The sequence below is a fragment of the Aythya fuligula genome, chromosome 7 (assembly GCF_009819795.1).
Source record: "Aythya fuligula isolate bAytFul2 chromosome 7, bAytFul2.pri, whole genome shotgun sequence".
Taxonomy (NCBI): Eukaryota; Metazoa; Chordata; class Aves; order Anseriformes; family Anatidae; genus Aythya; species Aythya fuligula.
The window spans coordinates 17,207,885-17,232,834 of NC_045565.1; the positions used below are offsets into that span (position 1 = coordinate 17,207,885).

Sequence of the window (24,950 nt, forward strand, 5' to 3'; positions counted from 1 at the left end):
AATCCAAACAATCAAGTTCTAACAGGTGCCTGCTTCTCCATGACAACCTTCTTGATTCACAATAATCCTCCTCTTACCTGTCTCTCCTTTGAAAGTACAGGAAAACAGAAGTGAACCCCCAGGTGTTAAGGAAATGGTAAGAGCTGGCTGGGGTTCATCCAATGCTGTTCTGGTGGGCAGTACAAAACCTCATGGCCCCCTCCTGTTAACATCCCTTTCCCTCTGACCTGCACAATCTAATTGCTTCAGCCTTTCTGTGCTCTCTTGCAGCATCCCCCTGCTCCATTCCAGCTGTGGACTCCCAGGCACAGCCAGCCAGCTCTCCTCCCACTAAGCCCTTCTAATCCTTTTGTTTTCCCCTTACCTTGTTTTTACTGGATAACAATTAACTCTAAATGAAAACATTACACTGGAAGCTGAATTTTGTTTAAAAGCAATTAAAACTCCTTCCACGGAGAACGTGTGGTGCAAGCATGGGGTACTTTCTTCCAGACTGCCTTCTGCCTGGATATTCAAACACTCCCAGTCCTGTAGCTTCCTGGAGAGTTTTTGATGCCTTCTGCTCCCTCATGGGGTCTGTGCCATAGCTAACAGACGGATGAGGACCCTAAGCAGATACAGCAGTAGAGACACTCCATTTGCTTGGTTACCTACCAGCTCAAGCAGAGCTCATTTAAAGGACACCCCTGACTGGGTGGGAAACTGAGGAATGAGCCAGCACAGAGACCATAGGGCAAGTGGGGCCTGGCTTGGGGCTCAAAAGACTTTGGGAGTTTTAGGTTGGATGTTAAGAAGAACTTCTTTACCAAAAGGGTTGTTAGACATTGGAACGGGCTGCCCAGGGAAGTGGTGGAGTCACCATCCCTGGAGGTCTTTAAAAGACGTTTAGATGTAGGGCTTAGGGGTATGGTTTAGTGGAGGACTGTTAGTGTTAGGTCAGAGGTTGGACTCGATGATCTTGAGGTCTCTTCCAACCTAGAAATTCTGTGATTCTGTGGGAGCACAGATGTGGCTGCCGTTGGGTAGCCTCAGGTCAATTCCAGCCCCACACCCAGCAGACCCCTGCCTCCACCCCAGCTGTGAGCCGCAGCACCAGGAGCTGCTCAGCCAGGGCACCAGCCTCCCCAGTGGGCACCCAGGGAAGCTCTGCAGGCCAGGGGGAGCGAGACCATGACAGGCAGCAAGCAGAGCAGGAGCTACACCTGAGCCAGCAACTCCAGGTGGCATGCAGATAAAGGAGCCCAAAGAAGGCCTGAACCTGAGAAAGAGCTTCTCTGAGCATGGGGCTAACCATTCAGGCATGGATTTCTGTTGCTGCTTGCTGCTGTTGCAAGGCCAGGAGCTGGTACCTCAGCAGGTCACAGACCAAAAGCAGCACTGCCTCAGGAGCACAAGACCTACATTTTCACAGTGGACCTATGCACGATGCCACTCCGCTCCAGGTGCCATCTCTCAGCTCCTTGGTGAAACAGATGTCTGAACCGTTTGCAGTCATTAAAAAAAACAGCGGGGGACTTGGGGTGTAAGTGGCAAAGTGAACTTTCTTCACCACAGCACACTGCCGCACTGAGAGCTGCTGGCAGAGAAGTTCCCCAACCTGGCCCAGGGACAGCTGCACTTCAGTGGAAGAATCAAATTGGTAGAAAAGCAACTCTCAAACCTCTGCATCTCTGCCACAAACCGACTCGAGGATTCAACAACTCCATCAGTTTCAAGAACAGCAGTGAATCCTCCCAACAGACACAGCTTTCTAAATCTCACACTATCTTCTCTGCAGAACAGCTCTAGGAAGTGAAACAGCAGGATAAGCTGAATATTTCCTTTTGCCTGTGATCTTTGCCCCAGAGAAACTTGTTACCCATTCCCCAGGGCTGTTCAAGTCACCATCTGGCCTCAGAACTGCAGCGGCAAACACAGCACAGCATTTCAGCCTAAAACTAATTTGCTTTCTTTCCCCACTTGACAGCTGAATAAATACTTTGTCCTTGCCATTTGAAAAGGGGAGCTGCAGTGAAGTTGTTTTTTTTTTTTTTTTTTTTTTTTATCCACTGTAGCTACAAACGCCAGCCTTCTTTCCAAATTAGGCCTGAACAACCAGCTTGAGGCAAACACATTTATTCCACAAACCTAACTCCTTTCTGTTCACAATCACCCATGAGCAGTTTACAACTTTTTCTAATTTATTTGTTATTTGCTATTATTCATCAAGTCATTTTGGCTGCTGATTGTTTCTCGGATTTGCCAGCTATTTCACTGAATGGGGTAAGCAACTTTATTTTGTGGGCACAGCAACATCCCTGCTTTAAAGGAAAGAGCCTGAAGTTCAGAGCATCCAAGCTAGCCTCCCAGAGTTACCATCCTGCAATGGCTCCTCTCATAGCTTCTTAGATCTTAGTCTTTCACTGACCATTCCTATCTCCAAATTCAATTGCTAAGCCACTCATAGAAATGACAAAGAAGCATACACAGTTGAGGCAAATTCAATTTTTAATTTGAGCAAGTATTCAAGGAAATTAGGCACTTGCCCAGCTCTGAAACAAATGCACGAGTTAGGCAATTCCACAGTTATTGGCTAAGCGCTGTCGAATTTTACAATTAGGGTAATGGATTTAACTTCCAATGTAATTTCCATATGGATAAACCAATCTCCTCAAGTACATTTGCCCATGTGTTCCCAGCATCACAGTTAATTAATATAAATCTATTTAATAACCTCCACTTAAACACAAAAGACTATTCAGACTCTTCTGGCACCAGTAAAAGGAACAGTCTCCCAGTGTGTTACACCAGCTGTAGACAAGACCTAAAGAAAATTTAATTAAGAGCGATCAAGAGCAAGACAGTTGCAAACAGCAATCAGATGTTATAAATGCTCTACATGGTGACTACCCCGGCTCCTTAAAAGAGTAATAATGCCATCTTGCACCAACTTTCAGGTACCTGAGACCTCGCCAAAACAGAACCTGGGGGACGGACAAAGCTGTGGGGCTGGGAGCCAAAGACAGGCAAAGCCAAGCAGGTAGCAACAGGGATTCGGCACTGCCTGTGCAGTGAGAGTGTGTAACAGCTATTGCTCTGATCTCCAGCTATGCCCAAATCGGGTGATGGAACCACAATGAACAAGAAGAAGCTATAGAAACAGGCTGCTTGGAAGCAGCTTGGACTACAGCATCAATGTATACAGTTTTTGCAGTTGTCTTTGTGTGCTTAAAGTAAGTTAACTGCTCACTAACAAAATCTAAGCTGATTGATTTCTGATGTGCAGCATTTGACAAGAGCGATACTGAGTTGTCATCTTCCTGGTTTATTTCTGAAAGAAGCATATGAATTAGATTCATAGGATAAACACTACCAAATTTACCACTAAGAGTGCCTAAGTAATATATCTGGGAAAAGAAATAACATGCGGAATTTTGTTACAGTGCCATTTGTTAACAGCATTTTAATCTGAGCAAAATTTCAGAGCTCAAAATCATTAAAAAAAAAAAAAAAAAAGAAGAAGAAAGAAAAACCTATGAAAATCTGAGTGTTGAGTGCAAAACAAAAATGAAACTAATTATTTTGACAGGTGGGAGAAATTCAGAAAACTTGATTTCAGGGTACAATGCATTTCCAAAAAAAACTTTGTCGTGTATGTGACCAGTTGCCATCAGGAACCTAGACAAGAGGGAAAACAAAACCAAAACAAAACTAAATCTTACTCCAAGGGGGACACAGAGCAAGTAGCAGGGCTGTGTTGTTCAGGTTCTGCTCTGGCAAGGGCCAAATGGTATGCTCACTTACTGCTTGGGACCTTCTTTAGTCTGCCCTGCAGGACATTTATCACATTTATCACAAGCGAAGGGGGAAGAGGAGATAGACTTTTATTTCTCTTGTGGTGAGTGAAGCATTTCTCTGTTTGTCATAAACTGAGTTTGGAATACCACAGCCCACTGCATGAAGGAACACTGTAATGCCTGTCCTAAGCGGTTCTGAAGTAAAGTGTCATCCTGGAAATTCCCTAGTTCAAAGAAAATCAGATCCCACATACCTTTTGGTGCAACAGGTGGAATACCTCTTGTTACTACATACACACATCACAAACAGCATCTCACTGCCGAGGGAGTCATTGGCAGTCTTCCATTAACATCTGATGTTGGCTCAACCATTATTTAGTACTCAAGGACCACTCTCTCACCCCATCATACTTCAAGGACACATAGGGACTGTACAAACCACAACCTCAAAGTGGTATGAAAGTTGGAAAAAAAAAAAAACACACCAACAACAAACAAAAAAACAAACCCATACACACTTGTGAAGCAAGGGTAAGGGAACACTTATCAGCTAAGACAGCACTTATCAGCATGTGAAAGCTCTCCACAGGTATCCCTTAAGGAGAGCTTCTTAGGAGGCAGCTTAGGAGAAGAATTAACTCTCTTTGGTAAATAGAAGAAGGAAGAACCCGTATTAACCTGTAATGGAAGACCAAATGCACAGGACCCTGTCTGAGCAGGGGGCAAAGTGAAACTGCCCCATGAGGAAGGAGAATACTGTATTCAGGGCAAGGGGCTACAGAGGACTGAAGTAAGACAGGGAATCTCTAGAGCAGGAGAGCTGAATGTGCAACACACAGGAGCTCACGGAGCAAGGAAGTCAGAAGAATCACTTGAACATACAAGGGCAAAGCAAAGAAATGAGCTGCTGCTCTGCACCTCTCTTGTGCTCCCACATTAAACCACTAATGGAATTCTTCCTTACTGGAAGCAAGCAGTGTGGAAAGGATAAAACAGCGCAGCCAAAAGCACAAAGCTGGCCTATGGTGTGCTTTTGGAAGTATCAGCTGCAAGGCCTTCCAGAGCAAAATCTGTTCCTGTGAACTGAGCCACAGCTCACTGGATGGCCAAGAACATATCACCAGTGCTCTAGACCTGAAGCTTGTGGGATCACCCCACAGACACTACCTCCCTGACAGACAAATCCCACAGGTACGAGACTGGCAGACTATGTTCCTATGACAAGCAAAAGGGCATCCCCCAGCAATTAGAAAGAAAAATCTCCCTCAGCATGTTCCCAAAAGGACTACAAGATGGCACTCAAGAACCAAACAAAAAGAGACGCATTTGGAGTGAAAGTATCAACCCTAAAGATTAGCATTTGTTATCAGTACAGCGTTACACACAGGAGGAATTAGAAGGTTCATCAGCTACAGCCAAGAGTCATGAACCTTGAGGCTATCACATTTATGCTGGAGAAAATCTGGTAGGTTTCAGAAGGCTGCAACAGGCTTGTAAGATTCTGGGATCACAGGAAAAAAAAAAAAAAAAAAACAACAGTATCTGCTTTTCTGCAAAGAAAAGTTGACTGGCTTACTGCACAAAAAATGAGCACTCAGCCCTAGAGGATTTATCCAATTCTTCCAAAGCAGAACTCTTGCCCTGCCTTTGTAAAACTACATAACTATGGGAAATTCATTTCATGGTTGCCTTCTCTGGTAAAACCCCTGACTGAATGGACTCGGAAGGGTGAACATTGGGGCTAGTAATGGAAAAATCATTTGGCACAGCTAAATAAACTTTACCATCAGGCCAAGCATCAGGCATGTGCCACCTACTTTTCCACAGAATGGGCTGAGACTCCTCTTCCTTTTTAGAGACTGCATGGACTGCAAAGAGATATTCCTAGCATGCACGTCACGTTGTGGAAAACTAAAAGGAAGTATGGACACAGATGAACTGAGCCCTCAGACAGCTCTCCCAGAATAAAGATGTTCCTCTACCCATATAAGAGGAAGCAGCCTTCACCAAAGATTTCCCAGTGGAAGAGCTCTCAGATGTGAGTTATACCACATGCATAGTATTTGTGTTGCTCCTGGCCAGTTATGGTAAACACAGCTCAGATCTTCCCTGGGATATCAGTCCATCATATCTCACAATCCCTTCAGCTCCTAAACTAAGCAATCTCTCCCAACATGAAGCCGTGGAAGTCCTGCTTGTGACTGCTTTGAACACCTCAAGCATGCCACTGGTGAAGAAGCCTTATTCTCCAGTCTGAGGCTAAACAATATAGCTCTTTTCTAAGAGCTGCACTGTAGTAAAAGGTCCTGCAAACGATCCAAATTTATGTGGGAATTAATGCCTTGTCTCAGTAATGTAACCAGAGAGAAGTGAAATATGTTTCAGTGGCTGCCAACCCACCACACTTTGAAAGGAAAGCTGCTATGCAACTAGAAAAGCACTGCAGTCATCCCCCATGCAGCATGCAGACCTTCTAGGCATGCACTCCCACAGCACTGCACAGTCCTCCGTTCCCTTCCAGATTTCTTCAGGGTTTGCCTCCATACCCCAAAGCAGTTTATGCACAGTACTTGCCATGAGCAAGTCCTGAAACAGGAAAAGTCCTGTGAAACAGGGTGAAACAAGGTGACCACAGGCATCCCAAAACACAAAAAAGAAAAGCAGTCCGCTGTAGATGTGAGCCTTGTGCAGAGCTGGTAAAAGTAGCTACTTTGCTCTTTCACAAAATGCTCAAGAACTGCAAAGCTGTGCAAAAAAAAAAAAAAAGTGTGCCAACAAACCAGCTCCCTGCTATTATTAATAGAAAGTTTAATTCAGAACTCCTCTTTGCTTAATTCACCAGAGAATAACTTGCTTGCACTGGGCTCATGAATTTGATACCAGAGCCTCCAGCCATTCGTGGCAGCCCCTGTCACAATACGAGTTATTAAATACCTTACATGGTTCAAAGGCAGTTCCCACTGTTATTTCAGTAAAATCCCCAAGATCATACATACCCCCGTTCTGACCACATTGTTATCTGAAGTATTACCTATTCTATCCCATGATCTGTGCAAGTGTGAAAGCTTCATCAAGGCCTTCAAGCCATGAGCCTAAAAATCTCTCAGTATCAGAGGCCAAGAAAACCTAGTTTGAGTGTTCTTGAAAAGCATTCTTGGCTGCAGCAGGATGTAGTCACTGCCTCAGCAGCAAGTCTAACACAGCGTGGTAGCACTGAGGGCAGCCAGACTCCCTTGTCTTCTGATTTGCCAAAGTAGAACAAACACGAGACAGACTTGCCCCTTCTCACCCACAGGGGTGCCTTTCAGGACTCAAAGTTGCCTCAGTGATACAGAAATCAGGAAAAAGAGATAATATACCAGTAAATTCCACTTAATCCCTAAACTGCCTGAAAAAAATTAGATTAGGCCGTTAAGATTAAATAGGCACATCATTCCCAAGGCACAGCTAGAAAAGAAAAGGCCTTCTTCCTCTGTGACTAATGCTTCAGCAAATAAAGCAATACAGCAAAGAAGAACACTTTGCACCTGAGGACTCGATCTGAGCAACTGTGCAGTTTCACAGCCTGCCAGTGGACTTTTTTGTTTCCCCACATTTCAAAGCCATCAGTGGATTTTCAGCAGCACAGGAATCCTCAAACCTTAGACTCAAATTTCTTCTGAACGATTGATATTGTAAAGCAAGTATTTTCAATAAACTTAAAAATCTATAAGACTTTTCAAAACCATAAGCTGTTGGACATTTTTTCATCAAAATTATAAGGAGTTGGTGAAGGACATGCTGAGAATAGCACCCACTGGCAGATCTCCAGACACTTTATTTGTTTCATTATGTTTTGAACCATTACTGTATCTCTGCTGGACTAAATCCTATGAGAACAACTGATTTTCATAGCGAACACGACATGCAGACTTCATCCCACAGAGGCAGGGAGGCAGCTATCAAACATTCTAAATGCAAAGTAACACTTTCCCTTTACCAACATCCCTTATTCTTTTTCACCCCTCTAGCTGCAAACCATTTTAGGGAGAAGGGAGAAATTTCCTGTTTGGCATATTTTTATATGGCATTACATGTTGTAATAACAGGAGGGTTCGGAGGACACAATTTGGCCTACAGAATCTCTACTAGTATAAAAAGCAACAAACAAAAAGAACACGTGCAATTCTATGACCTTAGGATCTAAGTTCAAAGGAGAGAAGCTAATAGAGGGAGGAAAGAAACTACACTGGATGTTTAAAATTGGGAATAAATCTTCAGGGGAATCCTGAAAGGGTCTAGATGAGAAATGAACTAGTTGGTAGTTATGAGCTCTCTTGTAAGAGCATGTCTTGTGGCATTCACTCAGAGTTCATCTGCACCGTTTGCAATAACTTTCTATTAACTCACAGCTCAGAGTTTTAACTGAGTGGACGGAGATCAGCACACATACTCCACAAAACCTGCTTGGATTAAATGGGCTACACTTAGCTATAGTGTAATTGTGTCTGTCTTTCCCTCTACAGAGTCTGAAGAAAACCCCACTGCTACAGAAGTATCTGAGAATGATGCTTTGCATGCAAGATGCTATTGATACTGCCTTCTGCAGTATTCAGCCGCCTCACTTGTGCTCTCCCTAACAAATGCTTGAAAAGGAAGCTCCTTTGGAACAAATATGGTTTAGTGGAGGACTTGTTAGCGTTAGGTCAGAGGTTAGACTTGACGATCTTGGAGGTCTCTTCCAAACTAGATGATTCTGTGATTCTGTGAAAGGAGACTCCCCATGTGAATAAGGACTTTCATGTCCTAGTCTTGACATGTACTTTAAATACATAAAACAAGAGGTACAATTTCCTGTGTAATACCAATTCCCTGTGTGACCACTCACACAAAAGAATCGAAGCACACTGGACAGAGACATCCAGACAAGGCCATAGGGAGCCATCATTACTGGAGCTCTGAAGCAAGGTACCAAGCTGGGTACCAAAGCAAAAGCTACCCCTAACTGTAAGCCACATGTGACCATTCTTCAAGGGGACCTCCAGAGAGTACTCAGCCAATGTCCCTCAAGGGAAAGGAATTGTGACCCTGCTCTGTAACTCCACCAGGAGGACAATGTTACCTGGTCTCAGACACAGGCAATGAAATACTAGCTCTGATGTTTACTGAGAAAATGCTCAGGGACAATGAATTTCAATGCATCCCATTCTCACAGATGCCAAAACAAGGGCAAAGATGCTTCAGCAAAATAAAAAGCATCCCATTCTCAAGTAGGTTTACAAGTTTTAAGGGTCTAAATTTCTGCAAGGAGGAAATTAATGCAGGAACCAAGGTTTGAGCACCTCCATGCTGAAATTAAGCTCAGCACAGAGCTCTGCAGCAGAAGCCAGGCTGTCCTCAGACCAGATTCTCTGCCTCTTTCTCAAAGACCTAGAGAAGGGCACTAGCTATCTTTCTAGACAGGATAACTAGAAGGCGGCAAAGGGGAACTGGAATGGGAAACCTTTCCACATCTGGAAGTCTCATCCCTTATCAGCCAACACACAGCCTTTACAAAAACAGATCATCTGCAGGTAGATCTAGGTTTACTGGAGAAGGCTGTCCCTTATCACTCATCAGGGCATGCAAACTGCATTCTTCCTCTGGAGCCTGCAACAAGCTCATAGAGTGTATGCCTACAAACAGCCCAAGAGTGTCAAGTAGCACTTTTTTCACCCCTCCTCCCACTCCTCTCAGCTAAACAACATTTTCTGGGGACAAGGAAACAACACAGGGAAAGAAGAATGCCTGGCCTAATAGCTTGTTCAGAACAGCAGCTCCCAGATACGAAGAGCCTGTGTGTCTGTACATACGTATTAAGTACTTCCTCCACTATACAACTAATCCGATTAGCAGCTTTAGGAAATTCTGAAATGTTATAATTCAAGGGGTCCCACTCATAAAAGGTCTTAGACTGTTTCTGTACAGAGGTTGCATTCTTCCCACTGGAAATAAAAGAGCAGAGAGCAAGACTTTCTCCCAGGGAAGAATGGGTCCCAATCCCCGCCATGCCTATGTAGACCACCCTCTTACAATTCACAAGAGTGTCAAGTAAGTCCCACAGGAGAAGAATCAACCCTTCCTGCCCCTGTAGAGAGCCCCCTTGCAGGGCAGGTGAATACAGAAAACCCTCTATGTGTACTCTGCAGAAAGCTAAGCTCACTGTGACAGTCACAGGGGCTGGCCATTTGTCAGCTCGCACTTCCAAGGGTTGAAAGCTAGCAGGATGAATGAAACCTGCTGGAGATGAGGACAGGGCCAAATGAGCACTACAGCACAATACCCCTATGCAGTGCATCTCATGATGCACCAACTTTGCCTCAGGCAATAAGGGGTGCTGGGAATACACTAGCCTAACTACACAACAGGAGACACGGTTGTTGGAGACCAGTGGGTTATAAAATTCAGTTAATTTGCTAGTTTGTCCAGCATAAGTGCTGAGCACAAAAAACGTGTATAATTTGACAACTAAAAAAAAAAAAAACACCACAGCAAACTGATACATTCAAACACCACTTGGATTTGCTTCCCCAGCAGTTTCATCTAACTTCAGAAACTGACAAAGGGACATGGAAGAGATGAATGCTGCCTGTCCCACCTACTTAATCCTCATTTTCTGACTTACCTTCTGCTCTGAAGGCAACCAGCTTCTAATCATTTATCACCTGAGAATACATCACAGCTCAAAACATGACATGAATAGGCTAAGTGACACGACTATGCAGGATAATGGCACTTACAGAGAACAATCTGTAATATTAAGAAACATGCAGACCTCCTCTGCCCAGAATTTCAGCATCAGCGTAAGTTTAAACTAGATATGCTGACATCAAAACCATACATCTGTGTTGGGTGATGGATGTCATCTTTCACACTTGTCCAAGAGGAAGCTAGAGCACTGAACAGAACCTACCCAGGGCTTAGATACTCTCTTAGATACTCCTAACCAAAGGTAGGCAGCCACAAAGATACAGAACCAGCTGCCAGTTCTTATGAATGATACAATATGAGCACATGGGTCAGCTGAACAAAACACTGATTTGAGTCTCAACTCAACTTTTCACAGTACTAACCTAAGAGCATAACAGCACAGAAAGAAAAAGGTTGTCCTGGCCTGCCCTGTCTCCAGTCCCACTGGTGTCTCTCACAGCTCAGATTTCCAACCATTTCTCTCTTGCCATCATAAAGTGGAGTAGAAGTAATGATACTGAGGGAAGTCTCCCACACCCTTCAAACCATTTGCAGTGTTTCAGAGACTGTTGAGATGGATTCAAAGCAGAACTTTTGACTCACGTAACAACTCTGGTCTGGCACAAAAACTGAGCATACATAAGAGCTGTGAAGGGGCAGAGGGCAACATAAGCGTATGTTACCCCACCTATCAGCTTTTTAAAAAATCAGTGATTGTTAACCAACGACGATTGCATCATTACTTCAAGGGTAGTCTGTATGCTAGACTTCAATAGGTTTCACTTAGGTAAAAAGCTGAAAAAATACATTATTCCATTAAGATCATACATTAAAAAGGAAGGGAGGGGAGGACAGTAAGAGTCAAATTGAGTGCCAAACTGAGTGTCCCTACTTCAAACACATTTCCTTACAAATTTGTAGAGATAGATCCTCACAGGAAGAGATGAGTGGTGTAAATTTTAAACTCTTCTCCCTCAGGCCAGATAGAAAGGCTGCATCACTGCCGTCTATGCACATCATGATTCTGATTTTACTTAACAAATTTCAGAGTTAGATCCCACTCTCAGCCACACAACTAAGCTCCCTCTACATGCACTTCCTTGCCTGTGTGAAGAAGTATCATGAGTGACGGGGAACTCCTTTCTACCTAACAACAAAACCAGGGGAAAGAAGGCATCGCCACCTCTGGGCTGCCCTTACCTGAAGTGTGTCTTGCGTTGCCATCTGAGTGCTTTCTTAAGTCAACAGTTCTGTCTATTTGAAACAGCTTCAGATCATCTTCATCTAAAGCGATATCTCCCCAAAAGGCAGCTGGAGAGAAACAAACTGCAATTAGTTTAGTTTTATTTTGGAAGGAAAGTATAATTCCTATGAGGCCTGTACCATACCGCACCTCAAAGGCGATTACTCAATGGACCACAAAAAGGCAATAATATATAGTAGCAGCTTTAAAAGTACAGAGAGAGTAGACATAGTGGAGGCCAGGTGACAGTATTTAAAAGGAGCTGATTAGCAGAGATGCCTCCTGTTAGTCTTGTTACAGGCGTGGCTGTACCAGGCCGTAAGGTGGTACTGGTCACTGCACATTAAAGCCTACACAGGGGCAATTACTGATATTTCCCTAGTTAGTGTGAAGGAGTGAACTACATTGCAGCTCAGGTTCTGACTGAGATATTGCATCCTCACCATCCCCAGGCTAACAGTTAAGACAGGAGGAAAAACGCAAAACACTCAAGCTCATCAGTGCAAATGTAAAGGCTACAGCATCAGCCTGTAGGACCTACTGCACATGGTTAGCGCTCAGACACACTGCGCTGGTCTAAAGCCTAGCAGAGAGCCAGCCCACCATTTCCGCTTGGCTGGAGAAACACCGGTTATTTGTTCCCTTGAGGTTAGTTAACCTGACCTAAGTTTGCAGAGTTTTTAATTTTGTAAAAATCCTTGGGTTTCAGCCAAAAGCCATGAAAATAAACAAACTGATACCTCAACACTCACAGCTCAAAGGAATAGACTGGAAACCTTTTGAGTAAAAAAAATAAATGATAATGCTGGAATACAGATGATGCTGCACAGTGTACAGTTACTGTTTGTGGAATTTCAACAAAGGAAGCATAGATGATGAAGCAGTTCACTAAACGGAACAGATCCTTCAGAGATAACAATCAGGTTATGAACAGTTAAAACTCAGAGCCTGCATAAGCTGATGAAAAAGAAAAACAGCAAATTAATTTCTAGTACAGCTCAAGAGAACTCAGGACATCAGACAAGTGGCAATGCTGAGTCGTCTCAACAGTGAATGGGATGGAAACACTTTCTTTTCTTGTCAAACAACACAACTTTTACACTCCTGGGGAAAAAAAATGTCCCATTGCTATGCTAGCAGCAGCAAAGTATGTTAGGTCTGAGAAACCAATGAGCTTTACTTGTCATTTCACTTTTACTGCCAGGATCAATTGAAATTTGGGTGTTTGTCTGTATATCAGAAATCAGCAGTTGGATCTCTGGCAAATTAATTTTAAAGAGTTAACTCAGAGAGTTAATACAGCAAAAGCTCCAGAAGAGGCCATAGTCAGTGCAGGCAAGTCTACGTGCTAACTGGCATCAGTTATAACGAGGACAGAGCCTACACAAACACACAGCTCAGGCTCTCCCCAATGCCTTGGCAACCCAAGTCCTCCCACAGAACAGAGAAGAACCTAAAATACTGTCAGCTCACCACCAGCTAACCAAGAGTGTGCCAACCAGTGTGGCCATGAGGCAGGCTGATTGACAATGACCAGTGAAAGAAACAGGGACACAACATTCCTGTGACTGCAATTTGAAGACATTTTATCCATACGGAGAAATGACTTGCTCAGGATAATGCGGAGTCAAGGGGCAGAGATGCAAACAGCATCCCATGTCATCCAGTTCCTTCCCCAGCCACATTTATACTGGCCAACTAGATCACTATTATACTGGCCAGCCAGGTATCATTCCTACCTTAATACAAGCCAACAGCATAATTTCATCCCCAGCCTAATTTCCACCACAGAATTTTTCAGGATCAGGTAGTCCACGCCAAAACACAGTTTTCAAGGCAAAGCTGCAGCAAGGATTTACGCAAAGGAATTGTTACATTTTCCTTCCCAATACAAGGCAGCAGTTTTCTCCCAACCCCACCAAAGGATTCTCTTTCTGTTACAAAGCCATACATCATCCTGAAAGATGGCCCACAACAAAAGCTGAATTTCCCTAGCATTTATTTCCAGCTCTCTGTAGTCCCAGCATGCTCAAGGGGAACCATGATTTATCACAGTCTCAAGCCAGCTGAACAACTTTCCTTACTGGAAGTCCTGGCTGGGAATGCTGCACTGCAACTTCTCCTCTCAAAGGCTCCTTCCTAAAGGCAGGCAAGCCTGAAAGATGCTTGCTTCCACCCTGGAGGGAGCTGTCCCACAGGAAAGCCCGTTATTTTATTTTAAAGGGTCACAAGTTCAGAGACTGCTGCCAAATGAAATCTCTCAAAGCATCCCTTCTGATTTCCTTTATCAATGTCTCCTTTTTAATTTAATGTGGGAGGATTTCCAAAAGAGAAAACAAAAACAAACAAAAAATTAAAATCTCCAAACAGCGGAATAACAAACTTGGAAACCAGTATTTCTCTTGGCAGGAATCTCTGCAGTGTACAGCCAGGTGCAAACTCTTAACACTCAGTGCAATAGCATGCCAGCTTTTGTTTAAGATGAAGCATTAATCGTGCTGGATAGTAAGAACAGAGCAGCTCTTACTGATGCTGATGCAGCCAATATGACAGAGTTTGCTTCCATGCTGGACTAGTAGTCAGCACCAACTACCCAGAACGTTTAACCTTTGAGCATATGCAACTGGAGAGCACGTGTCTGTTGGGGCAAAGGGGAAGTATGACCATATCTGGCAGATAAATCTACCATCCACAAAAAAAGTGGTCTCGTAAATTGACTTCATTTTCAGTACATTTTCCCCCAGGAGAACATACTGAATACCCACACACTGGCATTTGCATTGTGTCCTAACCACAGAGGCACCGTGGCACCTGGAAGGAAAACACCTCTTTCTGCTCAGAGGAAAGGCCGAACAGCTTCTGCTTGTGCTTCACACACAGGCAGAGTATGAACCCAGCAATGTCTTCGCAGCCCATTTTCCACAATAACACGTCTGGAGGACTCTTGGCATTTTCTGACTTCAGAGCAATGTGACTGTACAAAGCATCTTCCTTCTAATATCTTTAACTCTCTTCCCTGACCTATTTCTTCTCACAATGCCCCCAAGCAATTTCTTTCTCCCACTTCCTTCACTTTCTCCTTTCCCTAGTTTTGAGTCAGACTTGGAATTCAGGGGAAAAAATAATTTTGATGTATCTTATGAGAATTCAATACAAAAATGTTCACAACAGTTTAAAATATTCATTTTCCATGAAACTGTGCTTCATCCGGGCCTTTTAATGAAATTCCTTTCCTTTCTATTTTTCTTTTTTCCAAAAGCAGCAAGTAGAAAAAAAAAATACAAAAGAAAAGCTTCTGGTATTATTCAACCATAAATTTAAATAACATTGTTCCCAAAAATAAACATCAAAACAAAATGCAATGTTACAATTTGTTAAAAGCAGACTGATCTCTAAGACTTGGAGAAAAATACCTAGGGACAGCTATCCTTAGCCCCAACCAATGCCAGCTCCAAGTTTACACAAGTATATGAAAGCCACTTGAGTTGTCAGAATAATTTAACTCCATGCTTGAGAAACATCATCCCGTGTCTGTGTTTGAACTGATCTCCAGCCACCAACCATGACTAGAAGAAAAACTTTCACCCATGTGCCTGCAATGACCCCCTGTAGGAAGACCCCATTCCAGCACCAATGGATCAGCATAGCCTGCAGATTTACCCTGATGACAGGGATCTACAAAGCAGTTGGCCTCTGGACACCACGGGAGACCACAGGAATTTTCTTTGAAGCACCCATCAGGAACAGCTGTGACATTCACAGAGAACCAGGCCTTGGAAACGGGCATACTCTGCCTGCCAAGAAAACTCCCCCCATCCCACTGCATCTCGGATACAGGCTCACTGACGGAAGCTGTATTAAGAAATGGCAAGTTTTAGATGCTGAATGGGATCTGAACCTCAACTGAGAACTATGCCCTATGAGTTGAGTCAAAGAAATCTTCTTTCTGTGGGGACAGAGGCATGCTAAGCTCACGTATGCCATCAGCCCAAGGGCCTAGTCCGAACTTGCAGCCATCTGGCACAGCTCGTGCTGACAGACTTCATCGCAGTTATTCCAGTGCAGCTTTTTTGCTGGAAGGACTTTACTCTTGCCCAGCAGATTTCCTACAGTGCAGCATAGCAATGAGCACAGAAAACAAATAGCTACGTGAACCCAAACAGATGCCTCACGCTTGTTTCAGCAATGCTCATGACTCAAACTCAGTTTCTGCTCGTGTCCACAAGCACTGTGTGTGAATGAAACCTGGATTCACAAGAAGGAACACTTCATGACTACTTGAGTATGTGTGTGTCAGTGCAAAACATCCAAAGAAGATGTGTTTGCACAATTAATCCTGGCATTTCCAATTTTGTGGCCATCAACAGATGCAAGTGTCAGGCAGCCCAAGCAGCAGACTCGACTGCGTCACCCAAGTCATGAGCTACACCAGCTGCTTGCGGCTCACACCGCAACCAAAGGATGTGCTCTTAACACCCCTCCCCCCCCCAAGATCAACCCCACATGTATTTCAAAGGGGCAATATTTGTCCCTGCACAGACCTGTTTCCCTCCTGTTGTTCCAAACGTGATTGAACCTTAGTAGAATAGTACCAGGGAAAGCCAGTGTCCCACCTCAGCAACAAGAGCTACAGGCAAGGAGTGCTGGGTACATGCACACACAGGTAGGAAATAACGAGGGTCATCTCCTGGCACACTATGATTATTGGTTCACTGGCAAAAACAAGTTACTTATAAGCATTTGCTGACTTCCAGCCTGACAGGTCTGAGTACTGGGAAATTAAATTTTCAGGGCTGGCCATGCTTTCATTAGGGCTAACACTCTGCAGTCTAGCAATAAGTAAGTAAATCAACAGATCAAAGTGAGTTTCCAGCACATCCATATTTCTTTCTCTTTGCACGCTGACGTGCAGGAAGATCGGTCTGCTGCTGCTGCACTATGTGCTGACCCAGGAACCAGTAGAAAAGTATTCTGACATGCTAAGAAAGATTCATACCTTAAAAAAGAAAAAAACACATTCCTTTGGGCAAAGTAACAACTGTGTCAGAGAGAAGAGCAATGCCTCAAAATAAGGCAGAAACCAGTGAAAGAAAAGGGAAAAAGATCCTAAACACAGACTTTGGAAATAGGGCCAGACCTATTTCCAAAGCCGAAGGATGGCTTTGGAAATTGTCAAAGGATGAGAAACAAGCAACAGCAACGGTTACTAGAAAAGCATCAAGACCACTACATTCAGCTGTTATGCTTTTATCTGCATCAGCTTGTTTCTACTCAGTAGGAATGATCAGAAATTTCCCATTGGCTAGCTTTAGGGATAAACTGACCCGAAAGCTCTGGCTGTAAACTAGTCCACACAACAAGGGTGTCTAGAGCCAGAGCTGCTGTCTGGCACGAGCATGGTTCCTCAGCAACAGAGACTCAACAATTCACTTTCCAGTAAGCAGAAGTTCCCCTGCCCAGGGATCACATTTCATTTCAGAGACACAGTTTGTGGAAGAGTGACTAAGAACATGTTCCACTTCTAAATTACCGCAAATACTTCAAGAACATCAAAACATCCTGGGAATCAGAGTCTGAAGCCCTGCTCAGACTTTCGCAGAAATTTGAACTGCCTGAATTATCACGTGCAGTGTTTCCACAGCACCCTCTCTTGGGAAGTTATCTGCAGGAGACAGAATGAGGCCAGAAATTCCAATTCATGGATTTCCTTTCCTGGAAGGCAATGATGCTATAATGATCAAATACTTTTGGCTTGAATTTGTCCAAGGCTGAAAGCATATATGTGATCCTACATAAATACATGCTTTAAGGAACGATACATACTCTCTCTTGGCTAAATGATACATTATTTTAACATAGAACTGAAAAATTCAATGGCATGAATTGTACTGCTTGCCAAAATTAGGTTAGGAGAAAGATCTTTTCCTTGTAATAATCATAACTCTCCTGCTGCTGGCTGCTTCCTCTCTCAAGGTCTATATATTTTGCACATCTACATGGCACTTGCTTCTGCCCAGAGATCTATGAATCCATTCTTGGTACAGTGAGCAACACAGGAGACCATAAGTGAACACAGAACAGAAAATCTGTGCCACAAACAGCAAAGCAGCTCCCTCTATGGGCTCTTAAATGGTTAAACACCCACCTCTTCATAAAAGAGTACTGCAGGAGAATGTTCATTGCCTAATATTTCACAGAACTTACAGGTTTCAGGATGCTACTTCCTTGTAATGCAGTATGCAAACCCCAAGGGTCTGGCTTAACCCCTCACGTTTCCATGCAAAGGAAATTGAGCTATGTGACCTTAATACCATTCTTGCACTCTGCTTGCTCCTCTAGTTGACTGTGCAGAGGAAAAAGGGAGGACAGGGGGAGGCAAGGGGGGAAAAATCCCCCATGATTTGTCAACTTCATGTAATTTAACTAACTAAGCCATTGTTTCTTCTGTCCCAGCTGGTATAAGAAGTGCCATACCCAATACTTACAGTAAGCTGCAATCACTTTTTCATCTTCTTTGTGTAGTCAATTACATTTGGTTTTAGGAACACCTTGTGCTGGCCTTGCTTCAAGAGACCATTAAACATAAACATATTTTTTTAAACAAAGAAGTTATTTTCTGCAGCATCTCACAGCCAGGTGCTATCAGCCATCACAGCCGTAATGCACAACAAGCAGAGCTTGGGCATGGCCATGGCACACAAGTTGCCAATACGGGCTAGAGCTGCTGCATCCAATTAATCTAAAGCCTCAGCCTGCACTAGTGATCACATTCAGTAATTTATGACAGAAATCAACAGAGAAAACAGGCTTCCAGGATTGGCAGACCTACTGGGCAGATAGCAGAGCCTTCCCCTTATAACAGCTCAGTATGTAGAAACTCCTTCTTACACCACAACTTGTTTAGACACCCCTAGAGAAGAATGGCACTACTACTTTTCAGGACAAGAACAGGAAGCTTTGTAACCAGCCCAGTTCAAGGCAAGTGTTGGCATGAAACCAAATTAAGATCTCAATGGGAATATTCAAGAGAAAATGTTATAGTCACTGATAGGTAGGAGCTGGCAGCTTGGGCTGCATTTCGGTTTACAGGAGTTGGTTCCTTCTGAAACTCCATGAATGCAAAACCCTGGTGTCTCCAAAGCCTAATCCAGAAAGGCAGAGAGAAAGTAACAGGCAGTTGTCCCAATAAGCAGAGTGCAAGAGCAGGAAAAACCTCTCAGGGAGTTAGCATTGATCAATTGCAGTATTTCATTAAAATAAAGGGACACACACAGCAACTGGATCATGCTAGCAGTGAAAGGGAAGCCGTACACTCTTCCCTCTCTGTTTCAGAAAGCAGTTTTGGTCTCTTATGGCTTTGTCATGCCCTGTTCAAAAATTATGCTAACTAACTAAAAGTCAGCAGACAGAGACAAGAGAAGTAGGCTCCAGCCACCACCATCCCCTGCCAACACCTACACCTTGCGGTGCACACAGCTCTCAACCACAGAGGAAGTGGGAGCCAGGAACCAAAACCATCAGCAGAAAAAAGCATTTTGTGGTCAGATCCTAAATGATAGGCCCCATAAACAGCACAGCGACAAAGATACTCTACTTGATAGAAGCAGCACCTTTTCCCTCCATCTCTACTTCACTGTCCCCAAGTGCATATGAAATGTTCCTCATTAGCTCACCCTGCAAGGCAGCAAGGCTGGCTTGGAAACACAGCAAATGCGGCACCACATCAGCTGTCCTTTAAGAGCTGGAGATGGCAAGGTTCTGGGTAATGAAATCCAAGCGTGCCTTTGTCAATTAGCTATGGAGAAAGCCATACCACACAAGCCCCATCTCACACCCTCCATCATTTTTGCTGCTCAATATAACTTTAATTAATCCTTCCTTTGGCAATTTGAAGGAAGGGTGAGCACGCTGCAAACACCCACTGAGTATTAAATTGATTTCCTGTTTTATAGTCTTCTTTCCCTCCCTATAGGCCCAGATGTGATTTGTGGCCCTTCACTTGGAGGCTTTTTTTTTCCATGCTAATATAATCCAAAGCCCCAAGCAACAATCACATCCAGAAATGTAACACTTTGCAGTCGGGTGCTTCAGCCCAGCCTCTGCCAGCCCAGAGCAGATTCTCTCTTGCCCCTTTCCTCCCGGCACTGCAAAGATTCAAATCAACCACCTTATCTCCATATCTCCAGCATTTTTACTTCCCAAACTGGCAAAAAAGTTGTCCCCAGTAGCTAAGCAATTTTCCTCCCCATACGTTTCCAGTAGCAGCACATCTTAATTCCCAAAGTGCTATGGCAAAGCCCATTCCACTTGCAAACACAACCTCCTGCCTGAGGTACCAGGCTGGGCTACTACTCCAGACACCAACATAAAAGTGGAAGGTAGGAATACCAAGTTCAGATGAGCTCCCCAATAGCTCCACCTACCTTTAAAAAGAGACACCACCCCACCTTGGGCTTGTAGGACTGAAAGCAGGACCCTTAGCGGCACGCATACTCTAGTCCACAAGCCAAGCTTGGGTTAGACAGGAAAAGGACAGTCTGCTGCAGTCCAGCATTGCTCAACAGAACAAGCTCTTTTCAACAGGCCCTTCCCCTCCACCTTGTGAGGTCTGTCTAAGGTGGGATGCCACAAAGGATGCCCTTGAGCTCCCTGGAGGAGGCAGGAACAGGGCATATACATGTAGTTAAGCCTCGTGGACTCATCTCCACCATCACCTAAGGGCAGGCATACATGTAGGGATTGGGTGCCAGCAGTTTCCGACTCAGGTGTTTCTGACTCATGGGAATTGTCCTGGATATATTCCTTGAAATGAAGTTGAGGAATAGCAACCTCAGAGATGCAGAAGAAAATTTAAAATTAAAACTGCTGCAATCCCAAGTTTGACTTGGACAGGTTCAGTAACTAAGCACTTTCAGCCATTAAAGACATTTCACCAGTAATGACCACAAAGCAAAGTGAACCATTACGGCTTATTTAACTGCAACATTTGGGGAGGGGTGTTCTTCCTTCAGGTGGCAGCTTTCTTGCCAAAAACTGGCGCTTTTCCCTGACACACTAGGTATCCAAACCTCAGTGTTTCCACCCACGTGGAGCCCCAAGCAATGCAGCAGGGGAATAGGTGATCCTAAGCAGACATGCAGGAAATATACTACCAAATGCCCCCACGTAGAAGAAATTAGTTCATTGAAGAAATGAACAGGAACAGAACCATTAGCTTAGTAACATCCTGAAAAAAAGGAAGGCAAAAGCTTAAGCCTGCTTGGAGCAAACCTCAGGGCAGGCTAACAATTTAAAATCACAGTGCTGGATGAAAGGGGATAGTCCATGATAGATCACATCTATTCAAGGGCCAGACAAGGAAAGCAAACACAGGCTCATTTTTACTCATCGTTCCTTATCTACCAACACCAGGAGAGGAGTGTTGCAGCACTGTTGGAAGAACGCAAAGAAATGGACAGCAAGCAGGAAAGAAATGGGAACCATTTATGGAGGAAAGCTAATTTGAGCTGTTTACAGATTTCCCCTCTGAGCTCAGGGATGGAAGGGTGGCAGGGGGGTGGTTTCAGCCATTAAAAATACAACGTGAGAATCCATTAATTTTCCATAGAAACAATGTCGTCATAGAAGCGAGACAAATCTGATCAGTCATGCAAATGTGCTGATGTTAAATTCTCAGGCCTGGGTGGGGAATTTTGATTGCCAAAAACACAACAATGAAAAGATCAGAATGAGATTAGCAGCCAGAATGGCTGCAGCACTGAATGGCATCGTGGGGGCAAGGCATGTACCCCAAAACACCCCCAGACTATACTGAAGTTTGTGCCCTAAACCAGGCATGGGTGTCCCAGCAGAAAAGATGAAAACAAAAACAAACAAAAATAAATAAATAAATAATCCATCCTTGTATGAGACCTCAGGAAACGGGCAGATGTCACATTCCTGCTCTGCAAACCAGCAAGAACCATCAGAGACCACTGAGCTCACTGCAGGCAATAAAAGGCTCAGCAACCCCACAGCACTGGGACTCTTGAAAGCTGTGAAATCACAGTGCCAAGGAAAACCAAGAGGTTTTCACAACAGGGGAAACAGGTGATTGTCTTGTGGCTTAACCCAGCAAAACACCAAGCACCACAAGTTTAGGAGAGAAACTAATGAAGCAGGTTGGTCACAAAAGGCACCAGCACTGTCTCAGGCACATGCTGAGCTGAGATGCAGTGTGAAACGTGGCATTTGCACTGCATTGTTAAAGGGCAAAAGACAAAAAAAAATCCACAAAAGGAGCCCAGCAGATGTTACCTCCTTTCCCCTCTTCCCTTTAAAATCAAACTGTACAAACACTCTCCAGAGGGAGATACTATGCATGGAAAATTATAGCAGCACCCCAAGCAGGAAGAGTGGAAATCACTCACCCTGGCAGCAGAGCACAGCAGTTCCTTGTGAAAAATCAAGCTACCATCCTGGAGTGGCTTCAAGACAAGTATTTGGGGGTTAAAAATAACCTTGAAAATGAAGCGCTCCACCCCCTACAGTATGCAAAACATTACTAGAATAATCCATGTGACGAGGATGCTCCCAGATAAGTCTCAACACTGGCAAAAACAACTCAAAGAAACATGAACAAAACCAAAAAAGGAGAGGTCAAAACACAAGAAATGTTTCACCCTGGTTTACCCACAAGCCAAACTATCAGCATTTGTCACAGAGAAGATGTTAAACAGATGTTTGGCTCACCTGTTAAGTTTAAAAACAAGTTGTTTCTACATTTTACTACCTGTGCTGCAGTGAAATCTGGGCACTTTTCTACAGCACATCCATTCTGGTCCCAGGCTGAGCTCCCAGAGGAGATTACAACACATGGAAGTTTTCTTTGTGCTCCACACCACCAATTCATCTAGAAACAGGCATTTGCCAAATAACTCACCTTGACCACAGAAACCTGGCCTGCACCGCCACATAATCCAAACAGGTTTTTCACAGATGGAAGAATCCTACAGGATGTAGTGATGCTCCAGACTTGAACCACACTGCTAGCTCAGTGTGTTACAGCCCGGAGTACCGGCACTAGGGACACTAGGTTCAGGGAGACAACTAGAGCCCCCTAAAACACCTCAGACCTCTCTGGTAATTCCCTGCATGTTTTAAACTCCTATAATCAATTCAGAAAAAAAATGGTGATTGTCTTTTAATGTTTAATAAACAGGATCTCTTACTTCCCCTTCTGCCACTCATAAGCATTGTCAGCAGCCTGTTCAAACACCTCTCTGGATTTGTACCTTTAGACATACATGTGGGAAGGGATCTAGTCACCCAGCCCAGCTCAGCCCTCATCAAGTCTACTTTGTGATGGCAAGCATTACAAGACTGTCAGCAGCACACCCACGAATTGATGTTTTACTGTACCAACATCCCCACATGGCACACAAAATCAGTGGTGCCATTGTAGGAGTGATTCACATCCTGCCACGGCCTTCCTTTGGCCAGGATGGTTCCTGCTGATGCCCCAAAACCTACTTCCTTTTCAGTCAGCCCTAGCAGCACTCATCCCAGAGCTCTTTTACTGTTTCTTTGCCCACTGGTGAACCCCATGCCATAAACTCTCCCATTCTTGTCTTCCAGTGTTGCTGACCTACAGTTAAACTCAGCCACGCAAACGCCCACAACAACCATCACTGCAGTCTCAGCAGCTCCCACCTTAGTCAATTCCTTAACAGTTGGCACACGTAAAGTCAATCTTACAATTCAAAGCCATTTTTATTGTTCCAGCCATAGACACCACAGGGCTGTGCAGCAACACAATCCTTCCTGTGTACAGAGCTCCACGAGTTCAGAGGCTGTCACAGGTCCAGTTACAGAGGGATCAGTTTGGGTGCAGTTTCTCCCCACACGAAATTTCTCTTAGGATGCATATTCAAAAGCCACAGCAATCACAATGTTCTGCTTTCTTCAACAAGGTCTTGTAGACCTCTAATTACTCAGATAGTAGGCTCATAAAGGCAGAGAATTATGCTCTGATCAAACCTCCAAGCTTTAAACTATTCTGTTGATAAACCAGCGTACAGGTGGAGGACACGAGCGGGACAGCCATGGACCATACAGCCTTCCGTTCACACAACTGATCCTGCGCCAGCAGTGAGCCATCAGGAAGGTAGTGAAGGATCAAGTGCTATTACATCTATCCATTTTATTTACATAGTAGATCCCTGTGAGAAGTTGGTCATTCTCAACGTCTGGTTCTCTGTTTCACTCCCAGCACTTAACTACATGCGGGTGAGGACATGCTCCCCACTCCACAAGCAAGCCAGCTGCACCCTTCACTCGCTCAAGCATGAATGACAAAAGCCTGCTCAAGAATATGCATCTGTTTCACGTATGGCTCATACAACTAATTTAAACAGTTTCCATATGTTGCCAAAAAACTGTGACCGAATGCCACTCACAAATAAATGGGTAGATTGTCTGGCTTCCACAGAGAAAGGTTTTATCACGCAGCTCTGAGCAACAGCTCCTTTGTTCCCCGGTGTGCCTGGGCTTCTCCAGTGCCTATCGCAGTCCAGTGCTGCTGACTGCTCTAAATGCTGCCTCCTACCGGGATCCACCACTGCAGCAACACGCTTTTACAGACCTGGAGCCAGCAGACTTTGGAGAAGACCTGTAATGAACACCTAAGCAGGCGAAGAAGGTCTATCAATTCGCACAGTGCAAGCACAGTGCTCCTGGTTCCAAAGTAGTTACTCGTGGGACAGGCGTGTTTTCTGCCCAGCCCTCATCCAGGCATTACCACTGGGTGCTAGGCTGTAGCTGTTACAGTTCCCTGAAGCATAAATGAGGCTCTGAGACTCCGTGTAAGCTAGAATTTTATGTTTCAACATCTTGCTGTACATCTGAAATTAGGATCTCACTTTCATTGCACCCGCTGTGGCTTCCTGCTCAGATCCATCCTGGCAGCAGGTCATTTGTCATGTTCCAGCTAGACCACGTCCAAACTAAGTCTGTAGTTTGGTGGACAGGCAGACTGAGCAGATAGGTAAGGACTTCACTCAGGACTTTCACTGCTCTCCTAAAAATACATGTAGATCTGGTCAGGGAACTAGACAATAAATATCTGTTTGAAAACGCAGGGGAGGCTACTAAAATGATTTAACAATTCAAAGGGGAAAGGGAAATAGATGCCAGTATTTTGCCTGTCAATAATGGCATGTACTTGTACCCTAAGAAAGTGCAAT

General features: G+C 44.2%; 1 protein-coding gene across 1 annotated transcript in view; it reads right to left on the reverse strand.

Moving 5' to 3' along the window:
• The window catches only part of LOC116491639 (tolloid-like protein 2), an 83,746-nt gene that overhangs the window by 44,106 nt on the left and 14,690 nt on the right, over positions 1-24,950 (reverse strand). The window contains exon 2 of the mRNA XM_032191778.1: positions 11,685-11,795. Within this exon, the coding sequence (XP_032047669.1) occupies positions 11,685-11,795 (111 nt within the window). The remainder of the gene's footprint in view (positions 1-11,684; positions 11,796-24,950) is intronic.